Genomic DNA, 23,917 nt, shown 5'->3' with positions numbered 1-23,917 from the left:
TGACTTTATTCCTGGGCTCTCTCTATTCTATGTCACTGATCTATGTGTTTCTTTTAATGCCAGTACCATTCTGCTTTAATTACTGTAACTTTGTAATACAGTTTGAAATCAGAGAGTGTGGTGCTTGAGCTATGTTCTTCTTTCTCAAGATTGCTTTAGTTTTTCAAGGTCTTTTGTGGTTCCAGACAAATTTTAGGATTGTTTCTTCTACCTTTGGAAATTTGATAAGGATTGCCTTAAATCTATAGTTTGGTTAGGGTAGTGTGGCCATTTTCACAGTACTAATTCTTCCAGCTGATGAGCGTGGAATATCTTCATTTATTTGTGTCATTTTTTATTTTCTTTTATCAGTGTCTTAAAGCTTTCAGTGTACAGGTCTTACACCTCCATGGTTTAATTTATCCCTGAGTGTTGTTGTTGTTTTTTCTTTTTGATGCAATTTTGAATGGGACTGTTTTCTTCCAACCACATGTTGAACCCATGTGGAGATCAGCCTTCCCGCCCTGTTCTACCGTCTTCCTCACCCTCCTGATGCATCGCTTCATTGTTTGCAGTCACGTCTTTTCTTTAGGACTCTCACTCTGTCTACTCAGTTTTTTTTGCTTGTTCTCCTTCTGTACTGTTTTCTTTCACCAGAGGATGGTGGGGAGGAATGGCTAAACCAGTTCAATTCCACGTCAGTTGCACTTGAGCCACACAAGTTATTGGGATCCCCAGAGACTATGGAATTCTGCAGACCAGGTCATGTACCAACACTGCCACTGTTTAGCCATGTGACTTAGGACACGGATTCTTGATTTCTTTGATCCTTGTGTTTGCCACCTGTAGAATGGAGATAATAATAACTAAGCAAGAGTTGTTATGACAAAATGAGATAATAGAGTGGTTTGGGGGTTGACCCTAACAGACAGGGAAGGAAGAAAAGGCTCCCTGATCTCTCTCTCCCTCGATGTTACCTCTTGATTCTCTTTGTAGTCTTGTTTCAAACCTACCCCTGCCTGCTTTCTCCTTCCCCCTCTTCATCTGGTGCCAGACTCGACCTTGTGTAATGCTTCCAAGGAGCAGAAAGTAAGAGAGTGTTCTGAAATGAATGTAAGCTGACGGTTCATGCTTTAGCCAACTTACAGACATGCTTGAGCCAATCAGGGAAATGCAAGCTCCATTTGCAATTCCTTCTGAATTCCAAAGAATAGAAACCTTGCCAAAAAAGCACTGAGGAAGTCCTGCCTCTGATCTTACAAAATATGCTTAGAAATTTACATCTTTGCTTGCGCTATGCAGAGGGATCTTTTAAAATCCTTCTTCAAATATTGCTATCAAGCTCCATGTAAGAACAGAACACCTAAGGAAGAGAGCCTGACCTGTGGCTGTTTTTAAAAGTTAGAGATTAACCATTATCAAAAAGAGAAGGGAATCTTTTCTTTTAAAATTTTTAAATGTTTTTATTTATTTCTGAGAGAGAGAGAGAGACTGTGAACAGGGGTGAGTCAGAGAGAGAGGGAGACACAGAATCTGAAGCAGGCTCCAGGCTCTGAGCTAGCTGAGAGCACAGAGCCTGATGTGGAGCTCGAACCCATGAACCGTGAGATGGTGACCTGAGCCAAAGTCAGACACAACCGACTGAGCCACCCAGGTGCCCCGAGAAGAGAATTTTTAAGCAACAAGAAAAGCAGATTCTAATAGTTACCCACCGGCAACCATGCTTTCCCACCTGTCAGACATCGAAGTGGAAAGCTTGAGAAAGGTGGACTTCAATGGTAAGAGAGGATTGAGCCCTAGGGGGATGCCCTCACTTGACACTGAATTGGCAGAGTGAGGCCTGGGACAGCTGAAGAAGGAAGAAGACTCCCTTGTTGTTCTCACAGCAACAAGACTTAGAGTGAGTGTTGGTAGCAACTGAGCAACCACCTTAATAGGCCAGATCCCCCTTCCTGATTGCCTGCGGGAAGTCCTTGTGTGCGCCTAGGGAAGCACCCTGTCATTACTCATTGTCCCTAGTTTCATGATCAAAGTTGTCCTTGCTCAACAGCCAATTGAATAGCACAGCACCCTTCAGACTCCCCTCAGTCATAGCCCTCACCCCTGTCTTTGGCCCACCTCCGCTCCCACCCATTCCATCTTCTGCCATCTTCCCTGAGACCTTCTTTGGGCAGACATGGGGCTTGACTTTGTTCCCATCCACAAGTGACACCTTGACCTAACGTTGGTGAGGATGTGCTGGAGGCTTCCTACCCCAACACAGAAACCTCCCTTCTCAGCCATCGTTGGCCATCGCCTCAGAGCTCTTGTTGACCTGTTGAGTGTGCATTTTTCCCTTTTGCCTCCCCCTTGTGAATTATCAAAACCCACTTCTTTGGTGGCAAGATATGTGTCATGCTAGACACATAGTGAATGGCAGCCCCCTCATTTTGACAGATAATCCAGGGGTCGACCTTGAGGAGCATAAGTTCTGCATAACCACAATAGCATGATCATCAGGTATGTTTTGTGCAGTCATACAGGTTGTACACTGCACAACTCTGGGGGGACCACTCCCATAGGTTACAGTTGAGGGGCATCCCCCAGACTTATATAGTTCAGTGGCCGATATTGGTGATAAAAATAATACACCTTATTGTTTATTAAGTATGGACCAAGCACTGTATTGAGCGTTTTGTATGGAAGACCTCATTTAACCTTTCCGTAACTCTCTAATGAAGTAATTAAATTTTATCCTCACTTAAAGATGAGGAAACTTGAGGCTTAGATAGATTAATTCATCCAAGTTCATGCATTTAGTAAGTAATAAGGCTGGGATTTGAAACCTGGAAGCCTGAGTTCTGGAGCACGTGCCCTGAAGCTTTATATTCTACTGCTTCCTACATCAATGATCACCTAAGGCAAATTATTTTATTTCCTTCTTACTGGCTTGTCTAGCCTCTTACATAAGCCAGTGCTGGCATAAAGTATAGTTCCCTTTATTGCGTGAGCCCCGAACCTCCTTGAGAAAATGGAACTCTCAGTCCAGTGGGTTGGCAGCCCACTCCTAAGCCATTTGTGGGGCAGCCTTGATGATGATGGAACATCTCACTGGGCCGCATTTGTTCCTTGTGAAACCTGGTGCCTACGCAGCAGGGAAGGGGCACCCGTATGCCTTCAGGATGCCGTAAGAGTAGAGCCTGGGCTTTTAGATGTCAGGCAAAACAACTGGAAAAGAGAAAAATCCTGTATCCAGACATGAATCCAGGTTTCTAATGTCACCTGCCAACTTTGGGCAAATTATTTGACCCTTCCCAATCTCAGTTTTACTTACTTTAGAATGATAATGGCCATGAGGCTGTGGAAGGAGGGGAATGACTTTTTGATTATTTTGGAAAATTACTATCATAAATGATTTTACTTATTAATAGTATTCTGATCTGACATACAAGTTTACTTAGAGCTGCAGAGGTCTCTCGATCAAGTTTGAATTGCATGTGGGTTAGGCCTCTCTTAGCAATTAGGGAATAAATCTCCCAGGATCTGCAAGTGCTCTTCAGTTCACCTTTACCCAGAGGATTCTCTCATCCCTAAGGCCTCTGCATCACAACAAGGCTGCCCTGCTCCTTCCCTCACCTCGGTCACCCCTGCCCATTCTTCAGGCCCCACCGAAGATGCTATTTCTCAGAAGCCCTTACTGATCACATCTCCCCATCAATAATTGAGTCAGACAACCCTCCTCTCAGTTCTCCTGGCACCCTGAAAATACTCTGCTTTAGCAGTTAGCACTCTAAATTGTAGTGGCCTGAGTTCCTTGTCTACACTGTCACCCATTTGAGGTCAGAGAGTTTGTTCACCAGGGTTTCCCCCAGTATTTAGCACAGTACCCAGAGCACTGAACACACTTGTTGAGTAAATGTGAATATTGGACAAAAAAAAAAAAAAAGAGGGAAGGAAGGAAGGAAGGAAGGGAGGGAGAGAGGAGAGGGGAGGGAGGGGATGGAGGGAGGGGGGAAGGAGGGAAGACATTATAGATCAATACCTCCCTAGGTCCTTAGAATCATGACATTTTAAAATGTCATTTAAGACAGTCAAGCAAACTCTGTTTTTCCTGTAAGAACAGATATTTTATTTTCTTGCCACACTGCCGCGGACACACTGTGCTCTGACATGTCTGGCCTTTGAAGTGCTCCCCACCCCGTGGCTTTTTGGCCCAGTGCAGAGACTTGGACCACTCACGCTCATACATATTAGGATTCCAAGGGCTTTTAGTGAGATCAGCTGGAGAATGATTCCCAAGTGCACCTCTTTAGCCCAGAAAAGTTAGAAAATGGCAGGCCTTTGGTCAATCTGTTGCAAAGATTTTACAAAGTTTACAATAAGGAGTGATCAGATTTGGGTGCGTGCACAAGGGCCAGATATTAACTCTATATTATTCCTTCCCTTGCTCATTTACTCAAGAAGTCTTTTCCTGGCACCTACAAAGTGCCGGGTTCTAGGCATTTGGGATACAGTAGGGACTATGACATTGCTCTGGGGGATTGATGGACCGGTGGGAGAGATAGAATGCACACAAACGTGTCCTATGAAATCGCCAAGTGTGAACAGTGCTGCGACGGAAAACAGCAAGGCAACTGAGATACAGACAAAGAATGGCAGGCCAGTCCTACCTTCTTCGGTGGGGTCAGAGGGGAAGGGCAGGAGGAGATGATTCCGGGTAGAAGGAAGTGGACAGCGCCCAGCCCAGACAAAAGCACAGCATGGCGGGAGCAGTGCAAGCAAGAGGACCAGAAGGTTGAAATGAGACCAGACCTGCAGGAAGGCCGGATTCGGATTCATAGGCCAGGGCAAGGGTTTGGATTTCCCCCCAAGCAGGGTAGGGGGTTAACAAGCCCCTTCATGACCTGGCCCCTGCCCACCTTCAGAAATTCCCATCTCAGTTTGAACTGTGTCTCAACCCCAAACCATGGTAGTCAGTCTCCAGCTGGGCTCCCCCATGACCTTCACCTCCAGACTCCATGGACGTGAAGCCCCTTCTGAGAATGTCCCCTTCCCCTCCTTGCCTGGCTCACCCGTCTCCTCATCCACTGCTTGGGCACCCCTTTTAGCACTGTGGGAATGCCAGACCCTTGCCCATTCTCCTCTCTTGCTGTCACGGCTGGGGAAGATCTTCATGGCTTCTTTTCACCATCATGCTCTGTTATGAAACCCGCATCTGCTCCTATGGCCATACGAGGCGGTCCTAAGTGTTGAATGCCCTTGGTCGCCAGGTAGCTGGCTGTCCTGGCATATGGACAGCAAGCTGGGAGTAGCAGCCACCTGGGTGTCGTAACAGAGAGAGAACATGAGTAGGAAGATGTCAGGGCTGTATCCCAGCGCCCGGCACAGAACTTGGACCACTGCAAATAATGGTTGAAAGAGTGAATAACTTGGAAGTTCTCAAATATCTCTATAGTCTTGTTTCTGCCTTTCCCCTTATAAATACACTATTTGGGGGCAAGAATGTCCAAACTTCATATACCTGACTTTAAAATGAGCTTTGAGAAAGAACCCACTGGTAAGTTGAAGACTGGTTTTTTTTTCTTTTTTAATTTAAAGCATTGTTTAGAAATTAATTTGTAATTACTGTTCCTTATCACATAAAAACTCCATGGAGCACACCCCGAATACAGTCTGTCAAGGTCCCCAATATGTTCTGTCACTCATCTGTCCACAAGCTGTCTGACAATGGTAGTCTCACGTTGGAAACAACACTACAAATTATTTTATCCAGGAAGAAAATCACCAGTCTTAAAAGGTAGAGCATGTGACTCTGAAGGGATTTTTTTTTTGCCCACCCAGGGCACCTCACGAAAAAGTGTAAAGCAACTTCATTACCATCTCTAAGGAAAGGCAGTTTCTACTCACTGCATTAAATGAGCCTCCTTAAACATTGCCCTATGGCCAACACACCTGGCTAAACAAACTAGTACCTTAAAAGCCTATGGTAGGGGCGCCCGGGTGGCTCAGTCGGTAAAGCGTCTGACTTCAGCTTGGGTCATGATCTCACAGTTCGCAGGTTCGAGCCCCGCATCGGGCTCTGAAGTGACAACTCAGAGCCTGGAGCCTGCTTCAGATTCTGTGTCTCCTTCTCTCTCTGACCCTCCCCTGCTCATGCTGTCTCTCTCTCTCTCTCTCTCAAAAATAAATAAAACATTAAAAACAATTTTTTTTTATGCTTACGGTAGCTCTTCCTCACTCTCAGATGTAGACAGCTCCTTCCCTATGGTTAATTTCAGCACATTTAAAGGCATATGTAGCCTGCGGGGCAATGAGCAAGGTACCCAATTTAGCACAGCCCTGTGACCACTGACTTGCTGAATTACAGTGTATGCTAAAATTCAGGATGGCTGGTGGTGTTACTTATACACTTGGTATATAGTTTTTTCTCAGAGCTGTAATGAGAGTTGAGAAAACCTTTTGGAAGTTAAAATGAGGCTAGTCAAACTTTCTGGCTGTTTTTAGAGCATTCTAGGTCATATCCTAGGACGGAGGAAAGAGTCCTTAATTCTGGGGTGGGGCGTGGGCAGTGATATTACCAAAAGCTGATAAAATTCAGGCGCTTGGGTAGGTTTGCTTTCCATGCACCCAGCCCCCGTTTGGACCCCAGGAGAAAAGCGAGGTCAGGTGACTTTCAGAGCTGCTGTTGACTAATTCCAAAGCCCTGGGCGAGTCACTTATTTACCTAGCTTAATTTTTCTAAAAGTTATGTTCAAGGTAAGCTTTCCCAACTCCCTTTCCCACCGTCAGGCAAAGAGTTTTCATGGGAGTTAACCTTTCTTGAACACCAAGGCAGAAACCTTAAAAAGCAGAAAGGTGTGTAGGATCCCTGGCATTTCTGTTGAAATGGTTACTCATTGACATAGATTGGAGCCTGAGGGATTAACGAAGAGAATACTGGAAGGTTTAGTCCAGTTTGGACTGCTCAGTAATCAGGATCTGAGGCACCTAAGTCCTGATACTCTAAGGAATTACTTTTTCTATGGGCACTTAAGTGTTTCTTCTGCATTTATACACACATCATAGATTAACCACGGCTTTGTTTGTTTTTAACATTCAGTGGCTCTGCAACTCCTTTGGCTGTTTTGGTTTTTTTTTTTTTTTTTAGTGAATAAACAAAAGTGTGATTACTTCACAGTGANTACACACATCATAGATTAACCACGGCTTTGTTTGTTTTTAACATTCAGTGGCTCTGCAACTCCTTTGGCTGTTTTGGTTTGTTTTTTTTTTAGTGAATAAACAAAAGTGTGATTACTTCACAGTGGTACCGAGCACACTCCAGAGGAACAGAAAACCCCGAGCTCGGGTTGACCTGGGGAACTGGGCTCAGCCAGCCTCCCGGACCCTTTGAAATGATTTGCTCTTCCAAGCTTACCTCAGAGAACTTTCAATTCATATTTGTGCCCCAGAAAAATTCGAATGACTCCACATTCTAGACGTCGAGGTTTGCTTCCGGGCAGCAGCAACTATGAGTTAAGTTTTCAAATGATAAGGGGGGACCAGGATGCACCACACATCTCTTTTACTTCCTCAAAGAACAAGGGGGCTCACAAAAGGCACAGGGTGTGCTAGATGACCCAGAATTTCTACTACTGGGCTACACCCAGAAAACTTGAAATCAGATGCTCAAACTTGGATGTGAATGTTCATAGCACCATTCCCAATAGCCAAAAGATGGAAACAGCCCAATGTCCATTGTTATTTGAATGACCAGAGTGTGGTACAGCCACACAACAGATGACGAGCCAGCCACAGAAAGGAAGAAAGTACGGATAGATGCTACAACATGGATAAACCTTGAAAACAGCACGCTGAGGGAAGAAGCCCGTCGCAAAAGGCTGCATATTGTATGCTTCCATTTACGTGAAATAGCCAGAAGAGGCAAGTCCATACAGACAGAGAGCAGCTTGGTCGTTGCTGTAGGCTGGGGGAGGGCGGTTGCTTGGGGAAGCAAGGAGTGACTGACTGTTTAGTGGGAACCGCAATTCCTTTTGGGGTGATGGAAACCTTCTGGAACCACACCGCGCTGATGATCATATGACATTGCAGATGATTAAATGCCACTGAAGTGTACATTCTAAAATGATCGAAATGATAAGTGTTATGTTATGTGTATTTTAGTACCAAAAAACAGCAAGGCACAAGGTATATCTGCAAAGACATTTCAGAGTCAGACTAGATCCCAAACTGAAATGCCTGTGGGAATGAGGCAGGTAATAAAAGAGAAAGAGGTGTGAGAGAAAAGAAAGATAGGTGGGGGTCCATGGGTCTCCCTAAATAGACTTTTTTTTTTTTAAGTTTTAAATGTTTACTTATTTTTGAGAGGGAGAGAGAGAGAGCAGTGGGGGAAGGACACAGAATCTGAAGCAGGCTCTAGGCTCTGAGCTGTCAGCACAGAGCCTGATGCGGGCCTCGAACCCACGAACTGTGAGATCATGACCTGAGCTGAAGTCGGCCGCTGAACCGACTGAGTCACCCAGGCGGCCCCTAAATAGACTTCTAAGAAGAGAAAGTTTACAAGATACTGTGCTACTAACAACTCTCGGTTGTTGTTAATGAGTTAGCTAAAGCCCAGGGGCTACAGGCTGTGTAATCCCTGCTATAATGGAAACCGGAGTCTCTGGATTAGCTCACTGTGGATTCCCAAGGTGCTTTACAGTCTTGAACTGCTGGATGGCATAGATGCTTTAGATAGGACAGCCTTTGGGGAACCTTCAGCACACAGATAACCAGGTTATACTTCAAAGGTGGGGGTTGCTGCCAGTTAAAGCGAAAAAGATAAGGAGCTTGCAGACAGCTTAGAGACGCGCCTGGAACGGCTCCTACCACTTGCTTTATTTTCCTCACTTGGTTGATAGGAATAAAGATAAGTGTCCCGTCTACCTCACAAAGAGAGGTTCGATCCGGGACAAGGCATTTCAGCCAAGTCCCAGTTTCTCCATCTGAAAAATGGAGATTATAGTCATCTTTAAATCTCACTCCCAAGCTGGCTACGTCCTCAGTGTCTGTCTTTGCTACTAAAATATAAGCTCCTCTCTGAGAGCAGGGCTGTGTGGTGTGTGTCCGCCCTTGAGGACCCAGGACCCATCACAGGCCCTGACGCTAGGGACTTGGTGAATTGCTTCCTGAGTGAATGAGGGATGGGAGCAGTTCCTCCTGGAGAAGGAAAGGCAGGCAGTTGGGGGCGGGGGGTGGGGTGGGGAGGGGAGGTTTNTCCCCAGTCTCCGGAGAGGGACGATTTGTGAGAAATGAAATTTGTCCTTCATGCTCCCCTGGAATTGACACCTAGGACAGGAGCCTGCCATCTGCAACGTGGTAGGTCTGGTCGTGTGATGAAATGGGCCACCCGGACACACAACAACTTCCCTGACTCCAGAGGTATTGAAACACGAGTTTGATAATCACTTAGCTGTAAGTTTTACAGAGAGTCAGTGTTTGCATGAGTAAAGTCATCAAGCCACAAGGTCCTTCCCAAGCCTGCAATTTGTTCATTCATGCTCCCATTCCTTCCCTCCAATAGCCGCTTATCAAACATTATCGCTGTGCCAGGAACAGTGTTGGGAGTAAGTGGGATAAGACAATGCGTTCTCTGTAATTCCTTCCCTCGGAGGCCTCACAGTCCTAAAGGGTAGAAGAGACAGGAAAATCAGTCTGTATAGAAATAGCATATAATAAGCCATTTATTATCTCTCCATATCAACACCCGTCCTGTCTGTCACGAACAGTGCACCAAGACATGCGGCGAAGGCTCCCGGTACCGCAAGGTGGTGTGTGTGGATGTGGACAAAGGCAGAGAGGTTCATGGCATACACTGCGACGTGAGCACCCGGCCCGCGGACCGAGAGAGCTGTAGTTTGCAACCCTGCGAGTATGTGTGGATCACAGGAGAATGGTCAGAGGTACGTCCCGGGGATGCTGTAACCACCTTCAGGATGGCAGCAGAACGGAGTGACACGGGTAGGAACAGGGGAGACTCGGACCCGCCCTCCAGTTCCGCCTTCTGGGGTCACAGCCTCCCATGTGCAAGGCAGGAGGGTGCCCGACGGTCTCTCAGTTCCCCTCAACCCTGTGACTCACCGCGCCGTCCCATCGGTATGTTAAGGAAGGGACTGCTAGTGATGCCTGTTGGTGTCCAGAGAGAGTTCAGGTAAGAGGGGGCCCTTTGCCTGAGGGAGACAGCAGGGACCCCGCGAAGGGAGTGGGCTCTCTTCCCTTCCAGCGGATGCCGTGCAGAAATGTGGGGCCAGTGGTCCCAGACCTGATTTTTTTTTTGTTTTTAAATTTTTTTTAATGTTTTATTTATTTTTGAGAGAGAGATAGAGACAGTGTGAGCAGTGGAGGGTCAGAGAGACAGGGAGACAGAGAATTGGAAATAGGCTCCAGGCTCTCAGCTGGCTGTCAGCATAGAGCCTGATGCGGGGCTTGAACCCACGAACCGTGAGATCGTGACCTAAGCGAAAGTCGGACGCTTAACCGACTAAGCCACCCAGGCGCCCCTCAGGCCTGATTTTTCAAGAGAGGACAAACATCTGAACTTTTATGTGAGATCTCCTGACTTTAAAATGTGGACTCAAATTTTTTATTTGAAAATGTTCCGTGGGCCAAACCAAACACGTCCGTGGGCCAGCTACGGGGGGGCCTCTTTGACAACCTCTGATCCAGAGGAACAAAACGACTTTCCAAAACATTCAAGGAATTGATTTCTTTCTTCTCTTCTTTTCCACACAGTGCCTAGTCTAGAGACTTCTTGTTATTAATATGCCAAACATGATTATATTATTTTCAAACCTTGTAACACCTCTTACATTTATTTATTTAAATTCAAGTTAGTTGACCTACAGTGTAGTATTGATTTCAGGAGTAGAATGCAGTGATTCATTCCATACGTATGACACCCAGGGCTCCTCCCAACAAGTGCCCTCCTTAATGCCCATCCCCCATCTAGCCATCCCCCACCCATTTCCCCTCCAGCAGCCCTCAGTATGTTCTCTGCATTTAAGAGTCTCTTATGGTTTACTTCCCTCCCTGCCTCATAATATTTTCAAAGACTGAAAGACTTGTAATATCCAAACAGGTTGTCATTTGCCCAGAAGGATTTAGAGGTGGAATTCCCTGGGCTCGTAGCACAGGTACTAAAGACTTTTAGGTAATATGCTTGCTGCCATGGGACCCTCTTCAAAGGTTTGTTTTGTTTTGTTTTTAGTTTTTATTTATTTTTGAGAGCGAGAAAGAGCATGAGTGGGGGAGGATCAGAGAGAGAGGGAGACGCAGAATCCACTGTAGGCTCCAGGCCTGCCTGCGGGGCTCAAACCTACGAATCATGAGATCACAACCTGAGCCAAAGTCAGATGCGCTACTGATTGAGCCACCGGGACGCCCCATACCCTCTTCAAAGTCTGACAGGGTGGTGGCAGTTTCACATTTTAAATAAGAGGAATATTGGCATGTAGATGGTACATATGTCGGGTGGCGAATGCTTTCTGCGCTACAGCTGGCCGGAAGTCCTGTCTAACTATGTCTCCCCAACCTTCTCTTTGCTCCAGTGATTTCACCTCCCCTTCCTCACCTAGGGGACATCTGGCAATGTCTGGAGACAGTTTTGGTTGTCACAAGTGGAGGAAGTGGGGTGCTGTTGGCATCTAGTGGGTAGAGGTCAGGGAAGCTGCTAAACATCCCAGAGTACATGGGGAGCCCCCCCACTCGCCACCCCCTCCCCCAACACACACACAACAGAGAGCTGTCTGGCCCAGATGGCAACGGGGCTGAAGTTGAGAAACCCTGCTTTACCCCGACTCTGCGTGTTCTCTGACTCATAAAAAGTGGAAAGGAGGCATGGTCCAAATCACTAGGAAATAGATTTGCCACTGGCTAGCCAGGAGCCTGGGCCGTCCAGGTGCTTGTTCAAAGTAGTCCTTGACTTTGGGTTTGAGGCATAGGTTCTCTAACCCATTCAAATTCCAAGGAAGGTCAGGGGAAGGTGTCTGGGGAGGGCTCCTTCCTTCTCTTCAGCTTACTTCTCCTGGCTCCTCGTCAGGGACGGTCCATGACTTCCGGTGCTCAGGGCTGCCCGCCAGGCAGGGGAATGCCTCTCTTGCTCCTTAGGCCTCCATCGCTCTCGGCCTCCTGGAGGCCTCTTCTTATTAGTTTCTGGCTTAGTTCTTGGTCATTCATCCCTCTGGAGTTTCTACACCTCTCACACTAGGAGCCCTGGCCTCTTCATCTTAGCCAGTCTTTTGTGTGCTGTTATTATTAGGCTAAAAGAAGTTCTATCTCTTTCTAAGACTGAGTCATGTTCCTCCTATAGCTTTATTTGAACCTTAATCTTAACCCCCAACAGATGAGATTTGGAGAAGATTAAAAAACAAAAAAAAAGTCTTCCGGATTTCTGCAAATTCTCAAGTGTATCATGGAGGAAAAACTCTGGTAACCTAGAGGCAAAGTTGAGAGGGTTGGAGATAGGACCTCACATGGGTGCAAGGGGCACTGGACCAGAAATCACTCTAGAAAAGCTTCTGGAAAAATGCAAGAGCCATAGCAAGCCATGCCTTCTCTAGGACCTGTCACCTGGAAAGTTGTGTGCCTTTCTCTGAGCTCTCCTTGAATTCGAGGAGGCCTGGGCCAGATGGGAAAAGAGAACCCCATCACCCCTGGCCTGGGCCTGAAGTGCACTTCATCCTGCTTTACTCTTATTTTCAAATTAGAAAAGTAATATATGCTCGTGATGAAGCAAGCACATGACCCCAGGCATGGAGAGTCCAGAAAAAGACCTTCCCTGCCCCCCTCCCTCCCAGCTCCCCTCCTCCCTCTGAGTCCCCCTCCTCCCTCCCAGCCGGGACAGACCCAGCATTTGCTGGCGGTCTGCCCACACACGAATCCTCCCAGACTAGCCTCGCCTTCCCTGGGCCCAGCCTCTGCTGGCTCTGCAGGCATTTGAACAGCGGGGACCAAAGAAGGAACAAACATATGCAGAATACTTCCAGGTCTCAAGCCCACTGAAAAGGAAGGCCCAGGGGTGCTCTNGCCTCCAGGACCTCTTCAAGGGCTATCTTTTCCCTTCAACAGGGAGTTACAGGAGAAGCAGGCCATGTGGCTCAAAGCACCAGCTCAGGAGACGTTAGGAAGGAATGACACTGTGGCTTTTAATAGCTAGTGAGACCTGACGGATGCTCACCCCAGACAAAGCGTAACTTGCCACTTGCTGAGGACTGTTTTGGGCGTTCACCTCGGCTGCCTCCAGAAACCTTTGGTCTCGAGACTCCTGAGCCTCTCACTTAATTTTGTGTGACCCCTTCTTCCCAGGGGATAGCTGCTTATTTGACGACATTGTCTAAAAATACCATCAAATCTGAATCCACTGTAATTCACTTTTATTTTTTAAATAGATTCTATCAAATGCTTAGCGAGAGAGGTTGAACATATTTGAAAATGGCATCAATAACCAGTTATATGTCTCATCACAGGAAGGATCTTGGACACTAGTAAGATGTCTGCTCTTTCTCCCTTTGTGTATTGTTTGTGTATTTTTAAATGCTGTGTAACGACGGTCAAATCACTACCTGATCTGGGTAGATAGAGAGACACAGGAGAGCAGAAAGGTAACATCTCGGTCCTGGGAGAGCAAAGACAGAAGGAGATGGAGTGGGGGGCAGATGGGAAAGCAAAGCACATGGAGCAGGGAAGGAAAACTGTCCCCGAGTCCCTTTCTGGCTAAGTGCTTCAGTTTCAGCTGTAACTCAGGTGGGCTGTGACCCACCCTCCTCCCGTCCCCCGTGGCCACATCTCAGGTTTGGGGACGCATGCGGTCAGGCTGGGGATCCTATAAATGGAACCAGGGTCAGCTGAAGCCTCCTCCCTTTCTCCCCTTGGAATGCAAAGAAAGGGGCTCAAGGTGCCCCGTCCTACAGTGGGGCCGAGGCAAAATGGGGGCGGCACTGGATCCCCGAAGGCGACACGTGGGGCTGCATGTCCGCGCTGTGCTTGCGGCCTGCCACTTGAGATGCATAAACACGCTAATAAAGTGAGAGCTCTCTGCAGTGTCGTCCAGGGTCAGCGTGGGAGGTGGAGGTCAGGGGCCTACGCTGGGCTGCCCCCGAGCACGGCTGCAGCCTCTCCCCGCCCCCCCACCCCTGTCTTCCCAGTGCTCAGTGACCTGTGGAAAGGGCTACAGACAAAGGCTGGTCTCCTGTAGCGAGATTTATACCGGGAAGGAGAATTATGAGTACAGCTACCAAACGGCCGTCAACTGCCCGGGCACTCAGCCCCCCAGCGTCTATCCGTGCTACCTGAGGGAGTGTCCTGTCTCGGCTACCTGGAGAGTTGGCAACTGGGACAGCGTAAGTAGACCATTCGGTGACCAAATTGGAAAGCTTTGGGCTCCCAGACGTCATCCTAAACACGTCCCGGCCGGCCCATCCCTAGGGATTCTCCTTCCGGGAGAGACGCTGGGAAGACACTGGAGTTAGCATCTTGACGTGGGCTGATGGGAAGAGAAGGTTCTCTTCTCGTCTGGCAGGGTGGCCCAGTGCACAGAGCGTGGGCTCCGTAGCCAGACCCCTGCTCTGTGGATCCTGACTCTCCTACCTCCCAGCTGAATGAAAGGCGCCACACTTTTGTGTCTCTGCCTCCTCATCTACAAAATGGGGGGTGGTGAAGAAGAAACGAGTTAACATGTAAATAGTAAACATAGATCATAACAGCACATTTCAAGTTACACGTATTTTACCACAATGTTTTTACACACCAGCTCCCAGAACTCGGTCACCTCCTAAGAGTTACAGAAGAGTTTGCTGTTGCTTCTGCTGTTACGAAGTCAACACTTTCTAGCCCCTCTTCAATGGGACTATTTCATTGCATTAGGGGTACAATACGTGAGACTATTTTTAATCACGACTTGCCTGGAATATTGCCAGCTCCCCCTGGTTCCCGACCACTGGGTTCTCAGTGTTGAAAAGTGAAGAGACAAAGTATAGGATCAGTTGAAAGGGGTTAGGGTTTGAATCTGGACTCCACCATGACCTTGAACAAGTTTCTTGACATTTGGGTCCCAATGTCTTCTCTGTAAAAATAGAATAATGGGAATACTGGAATACTATCTCAGAAAACTTTTGTAAGGCTTCAATGAGAAAATGACGTATTGTATATGTATATGTTATATACATATTGACATATACATCATATTTATATACATATAAATATAAATACATAGGTAAGATACACATATATATATATGTTGGGTATGTATCATGCTTCACACAGAGACTGCTGCATCATACATGTTCCACATACATCAGCGTTTGTTTTCAGCAGCCTGGGGTCTGAAATGACACCCTGGACATGTGTCAAGCGGTGAGCCCCACACACCACTAGACCCCACGCCTCCTGGGCTCAGTGGCTGCATCACTGATTCTGGTCTGCCTTCCAGTGCTCAGTGTCCTGTGGCATGGGAGTGACACACAGATCTGTGCAATGTCTGACCAACGAGGACCAGCCCAGCCACTTATGCCCTGCCGACCTGAAGCCAGAAGAAAGGAAAACTTGTCACAATATCTATAACTGTAAGTTGGCTGGTAGAAGCCAGCTTTCTGGAGCACAGAGAAAAGGATTTCCTTGTTTATTGGTGTGTTTGCCAACCCTTCTTAGAAATAGAGAATGCATACGATACGTAAGTACTGGGGATGAAAGGCACAGCATGAAAATGATAGTTAACACTGCCGTTTGCTATGTTTGGGAGTCGCTAAGAAAGCAGATCCTAAAAGCTCTCATCAAAAAGGAAAAAAAGCATTTTTACATATATCTGTATGAAATGATGGATGTTAACGGAACTTGTAATTATTTACAATGTATAGACGTCAAGCCATTATGCTATGCACTGTAAGCCAACACAGTGCTATAGGTCAGTTACCTGTCCATAAAACTGAAAAAAAAAAAAAACTTAAAAAAAAAATTTACCCCCAAAAAGGGAAAGAATTTATTTAAGGAAATGATGCCCCCTTTTCCCAGCTGGAAAGTGTTAGTGTGAACAGTATCATTCATTCCAGGGGCAGACAGTGGGGAGCTTGGGGCCTCACAGTCCCATTTGTGTGTCTCATGTTTTGTAGGTGAGTTACCCCAAGACTGCAAGGAGGTAAAGAGACTGAAAGGTGCCACTGAAGATGGTGAATACTTCCTGCTCATCAAAGGAAAGCTCCTGAAGGTGAACGTTGGACATCAGTCGTTATTTCTAGAATGACTGGAGAGTGAGTGGCCCTGGGTCCCATGGTCTCATCTCAGAGCCGCTCTTCACAGGTTATTACCGGCCTCTCTTCCAGATATTCTGCGCAGGACTGCAGTCTGACCACCCCAAGGAGTACATAACCCTGGTCCACGGTGACTCGGAAAACTTCTCCGAGGTGTACGGGCACAGGTAGGAGCGTTCAGGGTCAGAAGGCATACACACACACGGGGAGATCGCCTGGAAATACCTTCCAGCCTCACCAGAACGTTCTCTCCGTAACGTAGGTTGCACAACCCGACCGAATGTCCCTACAACGGAAGCCGGCGGGACGACTGCCAGTGTCGGAAAGACTACACAGCAGCGGGCTTTTCCAGCTTCCAGAAGATCAGAATAGACCTGACCACAATGCAGATAATAAGTAAGTCTGATAGAGTGTCATGGGGGTGCGGGGATGGGGTGGGAATGTGTTCCTTCCTCTCCCCATTCAGCCAGCACGCTGCACACCGCACGCTGGCTAGGGGCAAGGCTCTGAGATGCTGTGGCAACCGAGATGGGTGGCCTCACCATCCAGTGATGACAACTGGGGTCCGAGCTGCGCGAGGGCGGGGTGGCTCCTTTCCGTTTGACTGTGGTACAGCCAGTCCCTAGAAGGTGCCTTGCCCAGGGCAGAGCTTTGTCAGATTTGTGAGAAATGAATGAATGGAGTAGGTGAAGGCCACTAAAAGTAACCGCTGCAGTGGTGGGGGAGTCAGGGCTGCATACCCCAAAATATGACACTGAGCCTGACGTTTTAAGGTCAAGTAGGAGTTAGCCAGGCACAGGGTAACAGTGTGGGGAAAGGAAGGGTAATAGCAGAAGCTTGTAAGAGAGAAGACAGAGCAGATACACACCTTAAAGAGAGTCATAGGGAATCTTCCACCCCACACACACACCCGCCTCCCCCTGCACAGTGCATACACAGCTAATTTTATCTGATTGTCGATCTACAGAAGAAAAGTGGACCTCGGGCTTACCTCCTGTATCCAGCCCCCGCGCAGTCTGATTTCATAGTGTAGCCAACACAGCATTTTCGTAGGGACGTTCATCATAGCAAAGATAGCTGAACTATCCAAACGTGTTCCTCCGAATAGAGGAAAAACAGAAATAATGAATAATTAATTTCCCCTCATTACCATTGCTCCCGTAATATTGCGCTGCTTTCCCCTCGAGGTAGATTAAACTTGATTGGTACCAAGTTACTTTTCATGGCCTTCAGCGAGTCTGATGGAGCTAAAGGCGGAGAGTCTGCAGGTTTTCTGCTTAGAAAATCACTCCAGCCAGGACTCAAGGCCTCGGGGTGCTGCGGCCACAGGGCCCCTCTCCTTGCAGGGCGGGGAACTCAGATTTCCTTCCCACTGGGCCTGCAGAAGGATTAAGGCCTCTCGCTGTTCCCAAAAGGCAAGGTGGGAAGGTCAAAAGTGGTCTCTCCTTGCACGAGCGATAGCCTTCGTGAGGTTCTTGCTTCGACTCCCGATCTGTGGTAGAGCCGCTCCCGGGAGCTACGAAGAGGTTAAAAACACAAGCATTGTTTTCACTGGCCTTTTTTTTTTTTGAACTACAAGTTAGCCCCAAACTTGAGAAACTGCCATTAATACTTTCAAGATGTGGGTTCTAACTGCTCCGCATTTTGGCAATAATAGTGCACAGGCCATGGGAGGGCAGCTGAAGCCCCAGGAAATAACTCCTAAGTAGCTGGAAATGCTTTTGTGGCTGGTTTCTTCCCGTCCTGAAAGCTGGGAGGCCGTGCGTACGCAGGAGGCCCACAGCCATCCAGTGACACTGCACTTGATCGACGTGATTCACATATTTACGTATACATGTGAGAATCGACTCCAAAGTCACCTTACACCCCCCACCCCTTTTGGCTTCCCGACCTTGCAGATAAAACCCAGGGACTGAGGCTCGAGGAGCCCAGATGCCAGGGGGAGAAAGCGGTGTACATCTGGATCTGTTTGCTGACTAATGATACTTCGGTGTTTTTTCCTCTCCTCTTCCCTCTTCCTCTTTCTCTCCCTACCCTTCTTCCCTTCTGTCCCTTTTTGTACTTCTCTCTCCCCTCCGTTTCTCCAAAACCCCACAGCCACTGACTTACAGTTTGCCAGGACAAGCGAAGGACACCCTGTCCCTTTTGCCACAGCTGGGGACTGCTACAGCGCCGCCAAGTGCCCACAGGTATGTGCAGGGGGCACCCCCGACCAAGGACCCACGTCCCACCCTGCGCTCAGGGGACCCTTGACCGCTTCTGCTCCTGGGAATACGGTTAGAACCGCCGCTCGGGGATGCTCAGAGCTCCTGGTCTCGTACCGCCACTCCTAAGAGCATTTCCTAAGGAACCGATCAGAGCCACATGGCAAACTTCTGCATTCAGCAAAACGCACCTGCTCTAACGGTAAACATTTGGAAGCAAATTAGACGTCAGAGGGCAGGTTCTTGCTTAAACAAATCATGACGGCTAATAGAATGAATATTATACAGTCAGTGACAAGCTGGCATATGCTTCATGACTGGCCCTTTAAGAAAATAAAAAGCCCTGCTTTGTAGCAATTGCCGCTTTCCCAGGTGTAGGTAGTCTCGCTCTGCCCCGCCCCCAGCCCTGTCACTGATTTCAGGCCATCGGCCTTCTGTCACTAAGTGGAGAGTCTGGCAGAAATGCACACGGTCGGCTCTCACAAGCCCGTGGCCTCTAATACGTCACGGTCAGCCGTTATGAGTTCTGAACATTGCATGGCAGAGAAAACCTGTTACCCCTACTTGGACGTATAAAACGTGTAGTGTTCAGACCAAGTGCAAGGTTATCGTCATCGGCTGGATTTGCTCTTCAGCAGGGTCTCCCTGGCCGGCTACACTTCCACGCGCTCTTGTCTCTCCGGAGGTGGGGCACGTTTTAACTTGCCCTTTGAAACGTGCTGCCGTAATGATCCGCCTGTTCTGAGTTTTGCAAAGCAGGCATTGTCCTCCCGAGAAGCTTCGGCACTGACTGAGAAGGCACAACGAATGCCTTCCCTGATGGTGGCCAGGAGAACTTGGCCCCCATTCTCGCTGTGGTCCGAGAGGGGTCTTGACGAGGCTGTTGCTCAACTCTGGGTCAGGAATTTCCCACTTGGCCTACGAGCCTTCAAAAGTCTGGAGACCAGGACCGGGCGATGCATTTGGAATCCCAGGCACTGTCTCCCCCGGATGGATTCACGCCCAACCCCGGAGACCATCCAAAGGCAAACACATCTGAATTTTCCTTTAACAAAGTGTTTTCTCAGCCCCCAGCTTCAGAAAGCAATGCTAAACATTTTAGGGAAGTGAAAAGGAAGCTCTCAGGGAGAAAGAAAATAAACAAAGGACATAATGGTAAAAGGGGGCCTCTCCTCTATTACCCAGGAATTGAAAACTTTTGAAGTGCAGTTTCTTTAGAGCCGCAGATGACTTCAAACACCCCACTGCTATGGGTTGCATTTTAACAGCTAATAGATTAGCCCTGTCCTGCCTTTTCCAAAAGTTCTCGGATTTTCTGGTTTCTCTCTGCGCATCTTTGAGGTCCCGCTTAAGTAAATGAAAGGTAATTTGCGTTCATTTATTTTAATAATTCGGAGACAAATGAACTTATTGATTTGCTAAATCCTGACCCTGAAGCCATCGCTAAATGAGAAAATGCAAAGCCAGTATGAAGCTGATTTATATTTTTTCCTAGCTCATTCTTCAAGCCATATCCGGGGCTTTCAGAATTCAACTCCTTAGACAATTATTGAGCGCCAACTGTGTATATCCATGAAAGATCTGAGTTTTGCAGGAAAAGGTCTGCAAAAGTACACTTGCACCAGGGGCTTTGGAGCCAGTGGCCCCTCCTGTGATTGCACAGAAGTGATTGAACAGAAGTGATTGCACAGAAGCCAAAGCGAATGTCCGACCTCGCTCACAATGCTGCTTTGGGGACTGACTTAGGAGGAAGAGCAGGTTCCCCAAGGGCCCTCAACTGAAAATATAGCCGAAATGTGTTTTTCTGTTCTGATCACCAGGGATGCGGCATGATTGGTATCGATGCTGGTATTGGCACCACTTCTTGAGTGTTCACTAGATTTTAGACTTTGCTCAGCATTTCTAGGTCAGTGTAGCGTGTCATCCCCACAGCAGCAACCCGTGAGAAGGTCCCCCTTTTCCGATGGGAAAATGGAGACACAGAGAGGTTGGGGAGCTTGCCCAAACCCACACAGCCAGTGCTCAATAGAGGCAGGACTGGATCCCAAATGTGTCTGAGTGCAAATCCGTGATGGCAGATGTGTCTGGCTGACCCCACTTGCAGGCAGGACTTTGCAGCCTCCTCCTTTGAACAAAGCACAAAACCTCTCCTAGTCTCAGGCACATCGTCCTCAAATCCCTCCGGACCCTCTAGCCCGTGCATAGCTCTGAATTACTTTTACTCTCCTAAATCAGCCACAGGAGGTAGTAGCTCTAAATCCCATGCCCTCTGCCCCGGGAAGAGGAGGGCTGGAGGGACAAAGATGGCTCACTCGGAGCTCAGAGGACAGTCAGCCTTTACTCCTTAGGGGACCCTCAACCTCCGGTGGTCGTTATCAGCTGAAAACGTAGGTCCCCTATGCTGGAAAACGTGGGAAAAGAGTGAGAAAGAAGACCGCCGGCTCCGTCGGGTCTGTCACCTGCTCACGTCTAGCTAGACGTGTGTATGGGGGGCACTCAGACGGCGGATGCCCAGCTCAGCTGGGGGCGCTCTTGGGCCAGAAGCTGGGTCAGGGGCCTGCACCTTTCAAGAACCTTGAGGTCAAAGCAGATGAAGCTCCCTTCTCCTGCCGTGCAGGGGGAGCGGACCATCCACATGGGAAGCAGGAGGGGAAGGGGAGAAGGAGAGGGATCCTTGGCAGCATTGTGGCCTGGACGTAATGAACGGTGTGAACACCCGCCTCAGGACAGGCAGGAGGGATCGCGTAGCTCGGAGAGGCCCGTGTCTGGGGAGGCCAGCAATGTCAGGCTGTGTGCGTCACTCCAGCCACGACCACGGACGCTTACTGAGGCCGCTCACCTAACAACCACTAACGCCTGTAGAGCACTGTCATAGTTTCCCGAAATATTTCTTAAATATCACCTAGTCTGTGCCAGAGAATGAGTCACGTGCCTTTTACCTTCTACCTAATTCCCTCCTGTTTGCAGCGTTGGCATTACTGACCCATTTTACAGATGGACTCAGGAAAGTTAAGCCGTTTGCCTGAGGTTACACTAAAAGTGGGGGAGCCTGGATTCTAGGAAAAATCCATTTGGCATTCTCACCGCTTTCTCACTGCCTGCACTGTTAATGTTGTGGACTGGATCAGTCTGTTGTAGGGACTGTGCTGTGCATTGCAGGCTATTTAGCAATACCTCTGGTCTCTACCCACTGGATGCTAGTAACACACGTGCGTGCGCACACACACACACACCTGCCAGTTATGACAACCAGAAAGATCTCTAGATATTGCCAAATCCCCCCACCCCAGGGGCAAAATTGTCCCCTCTGGAGAGCCACTAACTTAGATGCTTGCATCACTTCTGTGAATTGGATGCTTTTTGTCCCCATGTTGTAGATGTGGAATCCAAGGCTTCAAAGGGGCCAATAAACTCTGCGTAGTAAATATTGATGGCACTGACACAGAGAGCGAGCCTGCAGGCGACCCCTAGTCCTGGAAGTCATATTGGACAAGCCAGGATGGAATATTTATTAACTGTCTATCAGCTGCCTAGCCATGTGTTACAGACCATTGCTGATACAAAGAAAACAATACCAAGCCCCTCCTCTCGCTAAGCTTACTGTTCCTATTGGAGCGAGACACACAAAACAACCAGTAACCAGTATTTCTGAAGTCAGGTGTGCCGCATGGCTAATTTCATCTAGCCCTCACTACACTACGCTGGGGCAGATACTGTTATTATCTTCCATTTTACAGGTGGACAAACTGAGGTNTAATCTTTAGTAAAGACTACTTGACAAAGTGCGGGCCTGTGAAAGGTTCAGAGAGGAAGCAGTCGCCGAGAGCCTGTTGGTGCGGAACATTTTCGGTTCTGAAACGGCCCCTTGTGGGGGAGGAAGCCTCAAGAACCGATTTCAGGTGTCTTTGTGGAGTCATTTTTGAAAGTGAAACAGAGACAGATAAGGGACGCAGGAGAGGAGCTCTGCTGAGGCGCCTCCTTAGAAATGAACATGGAAACACCGAGGCGCGGTTTTGAAATTAATCCTGGAGCGGGTTGGGATCTGCAACCCTGGGCCCGTGGAAGAGGCGGTCCCGCTGCCTGCCGTGTAGAACGCGCCGCGCGCGCCCTCTGCTGGCCGGTCCGGGGAACGCACCTCTCCTTTGAAGTCCCGCCCTGCTGTGCTTAGTACGCGAAGTGCTCGGCGCAACGGGGAGCGGCGGCCCAGGAAGCTCTGGCAGCGAGATCTTGTTAGAAAAATTACACTGTGGCATTTTGTTCCTGAAGGAATCTGATAATTGTGAGCAACATCAGGATTGCTGTGTTAGGGAGGCAGAATGGCGCTGGTTGAGAGCGAGGACTTTTGAAGTCAGGAAAATGTGAGTTGGACTCTCACTGTCTCCTGCAGAAGTTAATCACCTCCACCGGGCCTTAGTTTCCCCATCTGTCAAGAGAACTTCTCCCCAGAGCTCTTGGGAGGATGCATGAAATGGTGCATGTAAAGGGCCTGGCCTAGACCTCCCTCCCTTCCAAAAAAAAAAAAACACTCATTAATTAGTAGCTATCGTAATTAATTAATGTCCTTCTCCTTTCCAAGGGTTCTTTTATTGTGTGGCCTTTGCTTAGGACATCACGTGGTCTAAAAATCCTTTTCATTGGCTCTTTATTCCAGGGTCGTTTTAGCATCAACCTTTACGGAACCGGCCTGTCTTTAACCGAATCTGCCAGATGGATATCACAAGGGAATTACGCGGTCTCCGACATTAAGAAGTCCCCGGTAAGGTGCCGAGTGGCTCCCGATGGGTTTCTTCTCTTTTCCTTCTTGTTTGCTTGGTCTGTTGTGGTGGTGCTGAAGGGGAGACCGTGCTTTCCAACTTGCTCCAATGATTTTGCAGTGTCAGGAAGGAAGTTTTGGAAAAAAATCAAAGGTGAAGCATGTGTAGGTTGAGTGTATCAGAAAGAGCCTTGCTTCGCATCTGGTGAATTTTTCCCCAAGTTCTGAACCTGTGAACCATCCGAGTAATTAGACGATGCCTAACAAGGAAGCTGAAAGCAGTTAAGAAGCCTCTAAGGGAGTGTGTGGCTCAGACACCTTGCAATTAGCCAACATGAGATTCCTTTTGTGAACGTGGGGAAAAAGATTTTTGTTTGTTGCTGTTGTAAGTAAAACTGAAATACAGAAGAGGCAGGAAGAAAGGGGTAATTTATCAGGTGATGTTTCCGGAGAATTAGGAAAACAGGGGGTTCACAATAACCAGGTTTTCGCGCTCAAAAATCCTGCCTCTTAAGGTGCGGGACACACGGAACGTCAGCATCACCTGAGGCTTGTTGAAAATGCAGTTTCTGGGGCCCCCGCGGTCTCTAAGTCAGCATCTGCCACTGAACAAGGTCGCCAGGTAGATCATAAGCACAGCGCAGCTTGAGAAACCCTGGTCTGGGCAGCGTTTCTCTGAATCACCTGGGAAACTTTCAAATGCCCAGGCCCCAGCCAGACTGACC

General features: G+C 48.1%; 1 protein-coding gene across 3 annotated transcripts in view; it reads left to right on the top strand.

Moving 5' to 3' along the window:
• The window catches only part of ADAMTS9 (ADAM metallopeptidase with thrombospondin type 1 motif 9), a 169,574-nt gene that overhangs the window by 132,356 nt on the left and 13,301 nt on the right, over positions 1–23,917 (top strand). For all 3 annotated transcript variants that reach the window (XM_077760261.1, XM_077760262.1, XM_077760259.1), the window contains 8 exons: positions 9,726–9,899; positions 14,139–14,333; positions 15,422–15,554; positions 16,098–16,192; positions 16,308–16,402; positions 16,498–16,631; positions 18,333–18,424; positions 23,091–23,195. In XM_077760261.1, coding sequence (XP_077616387.1) covers positions 9,726–9,899; positions 14,139–14,333; positions 15,422–15,554; positions 16,098–16,192; positions 16,308–16,402; positions 16,498–16,631; positions 18,333–18,424; positions 23,091–23,195 — 1,023 coding nt within the window. The remainder of the gene's footprint in view (positions 1–9,725; positions 9,900–14,138; positions 14,334–15,421; positions 15,555–16,097; positions 16,193–16,307; positions 16,403–16,497; positions 16,632–18,332; positions 18,425–23,090; positions 23,196–23,917) is intronic.

This window comes from Crocuta crocuta, unplaced genomic scaffold (assembly GCF_008692635.1).
Source record: "Crocuta crocuta isolate KB4526 unplaced genomic scaffold, BGI_CrCroc_1.0 scaffold213, whole genome shotgun sequence".
Classification (NCBI taxonomy): Eukaryota; Metazoa; Chordata; class Mammalia; order Carnivora; family Hyaenidae; genus Crocuta; species Crocuta crocuta.
This window is presented reverse-complemented; position numbering and strand designations above follow the sequence as displayed.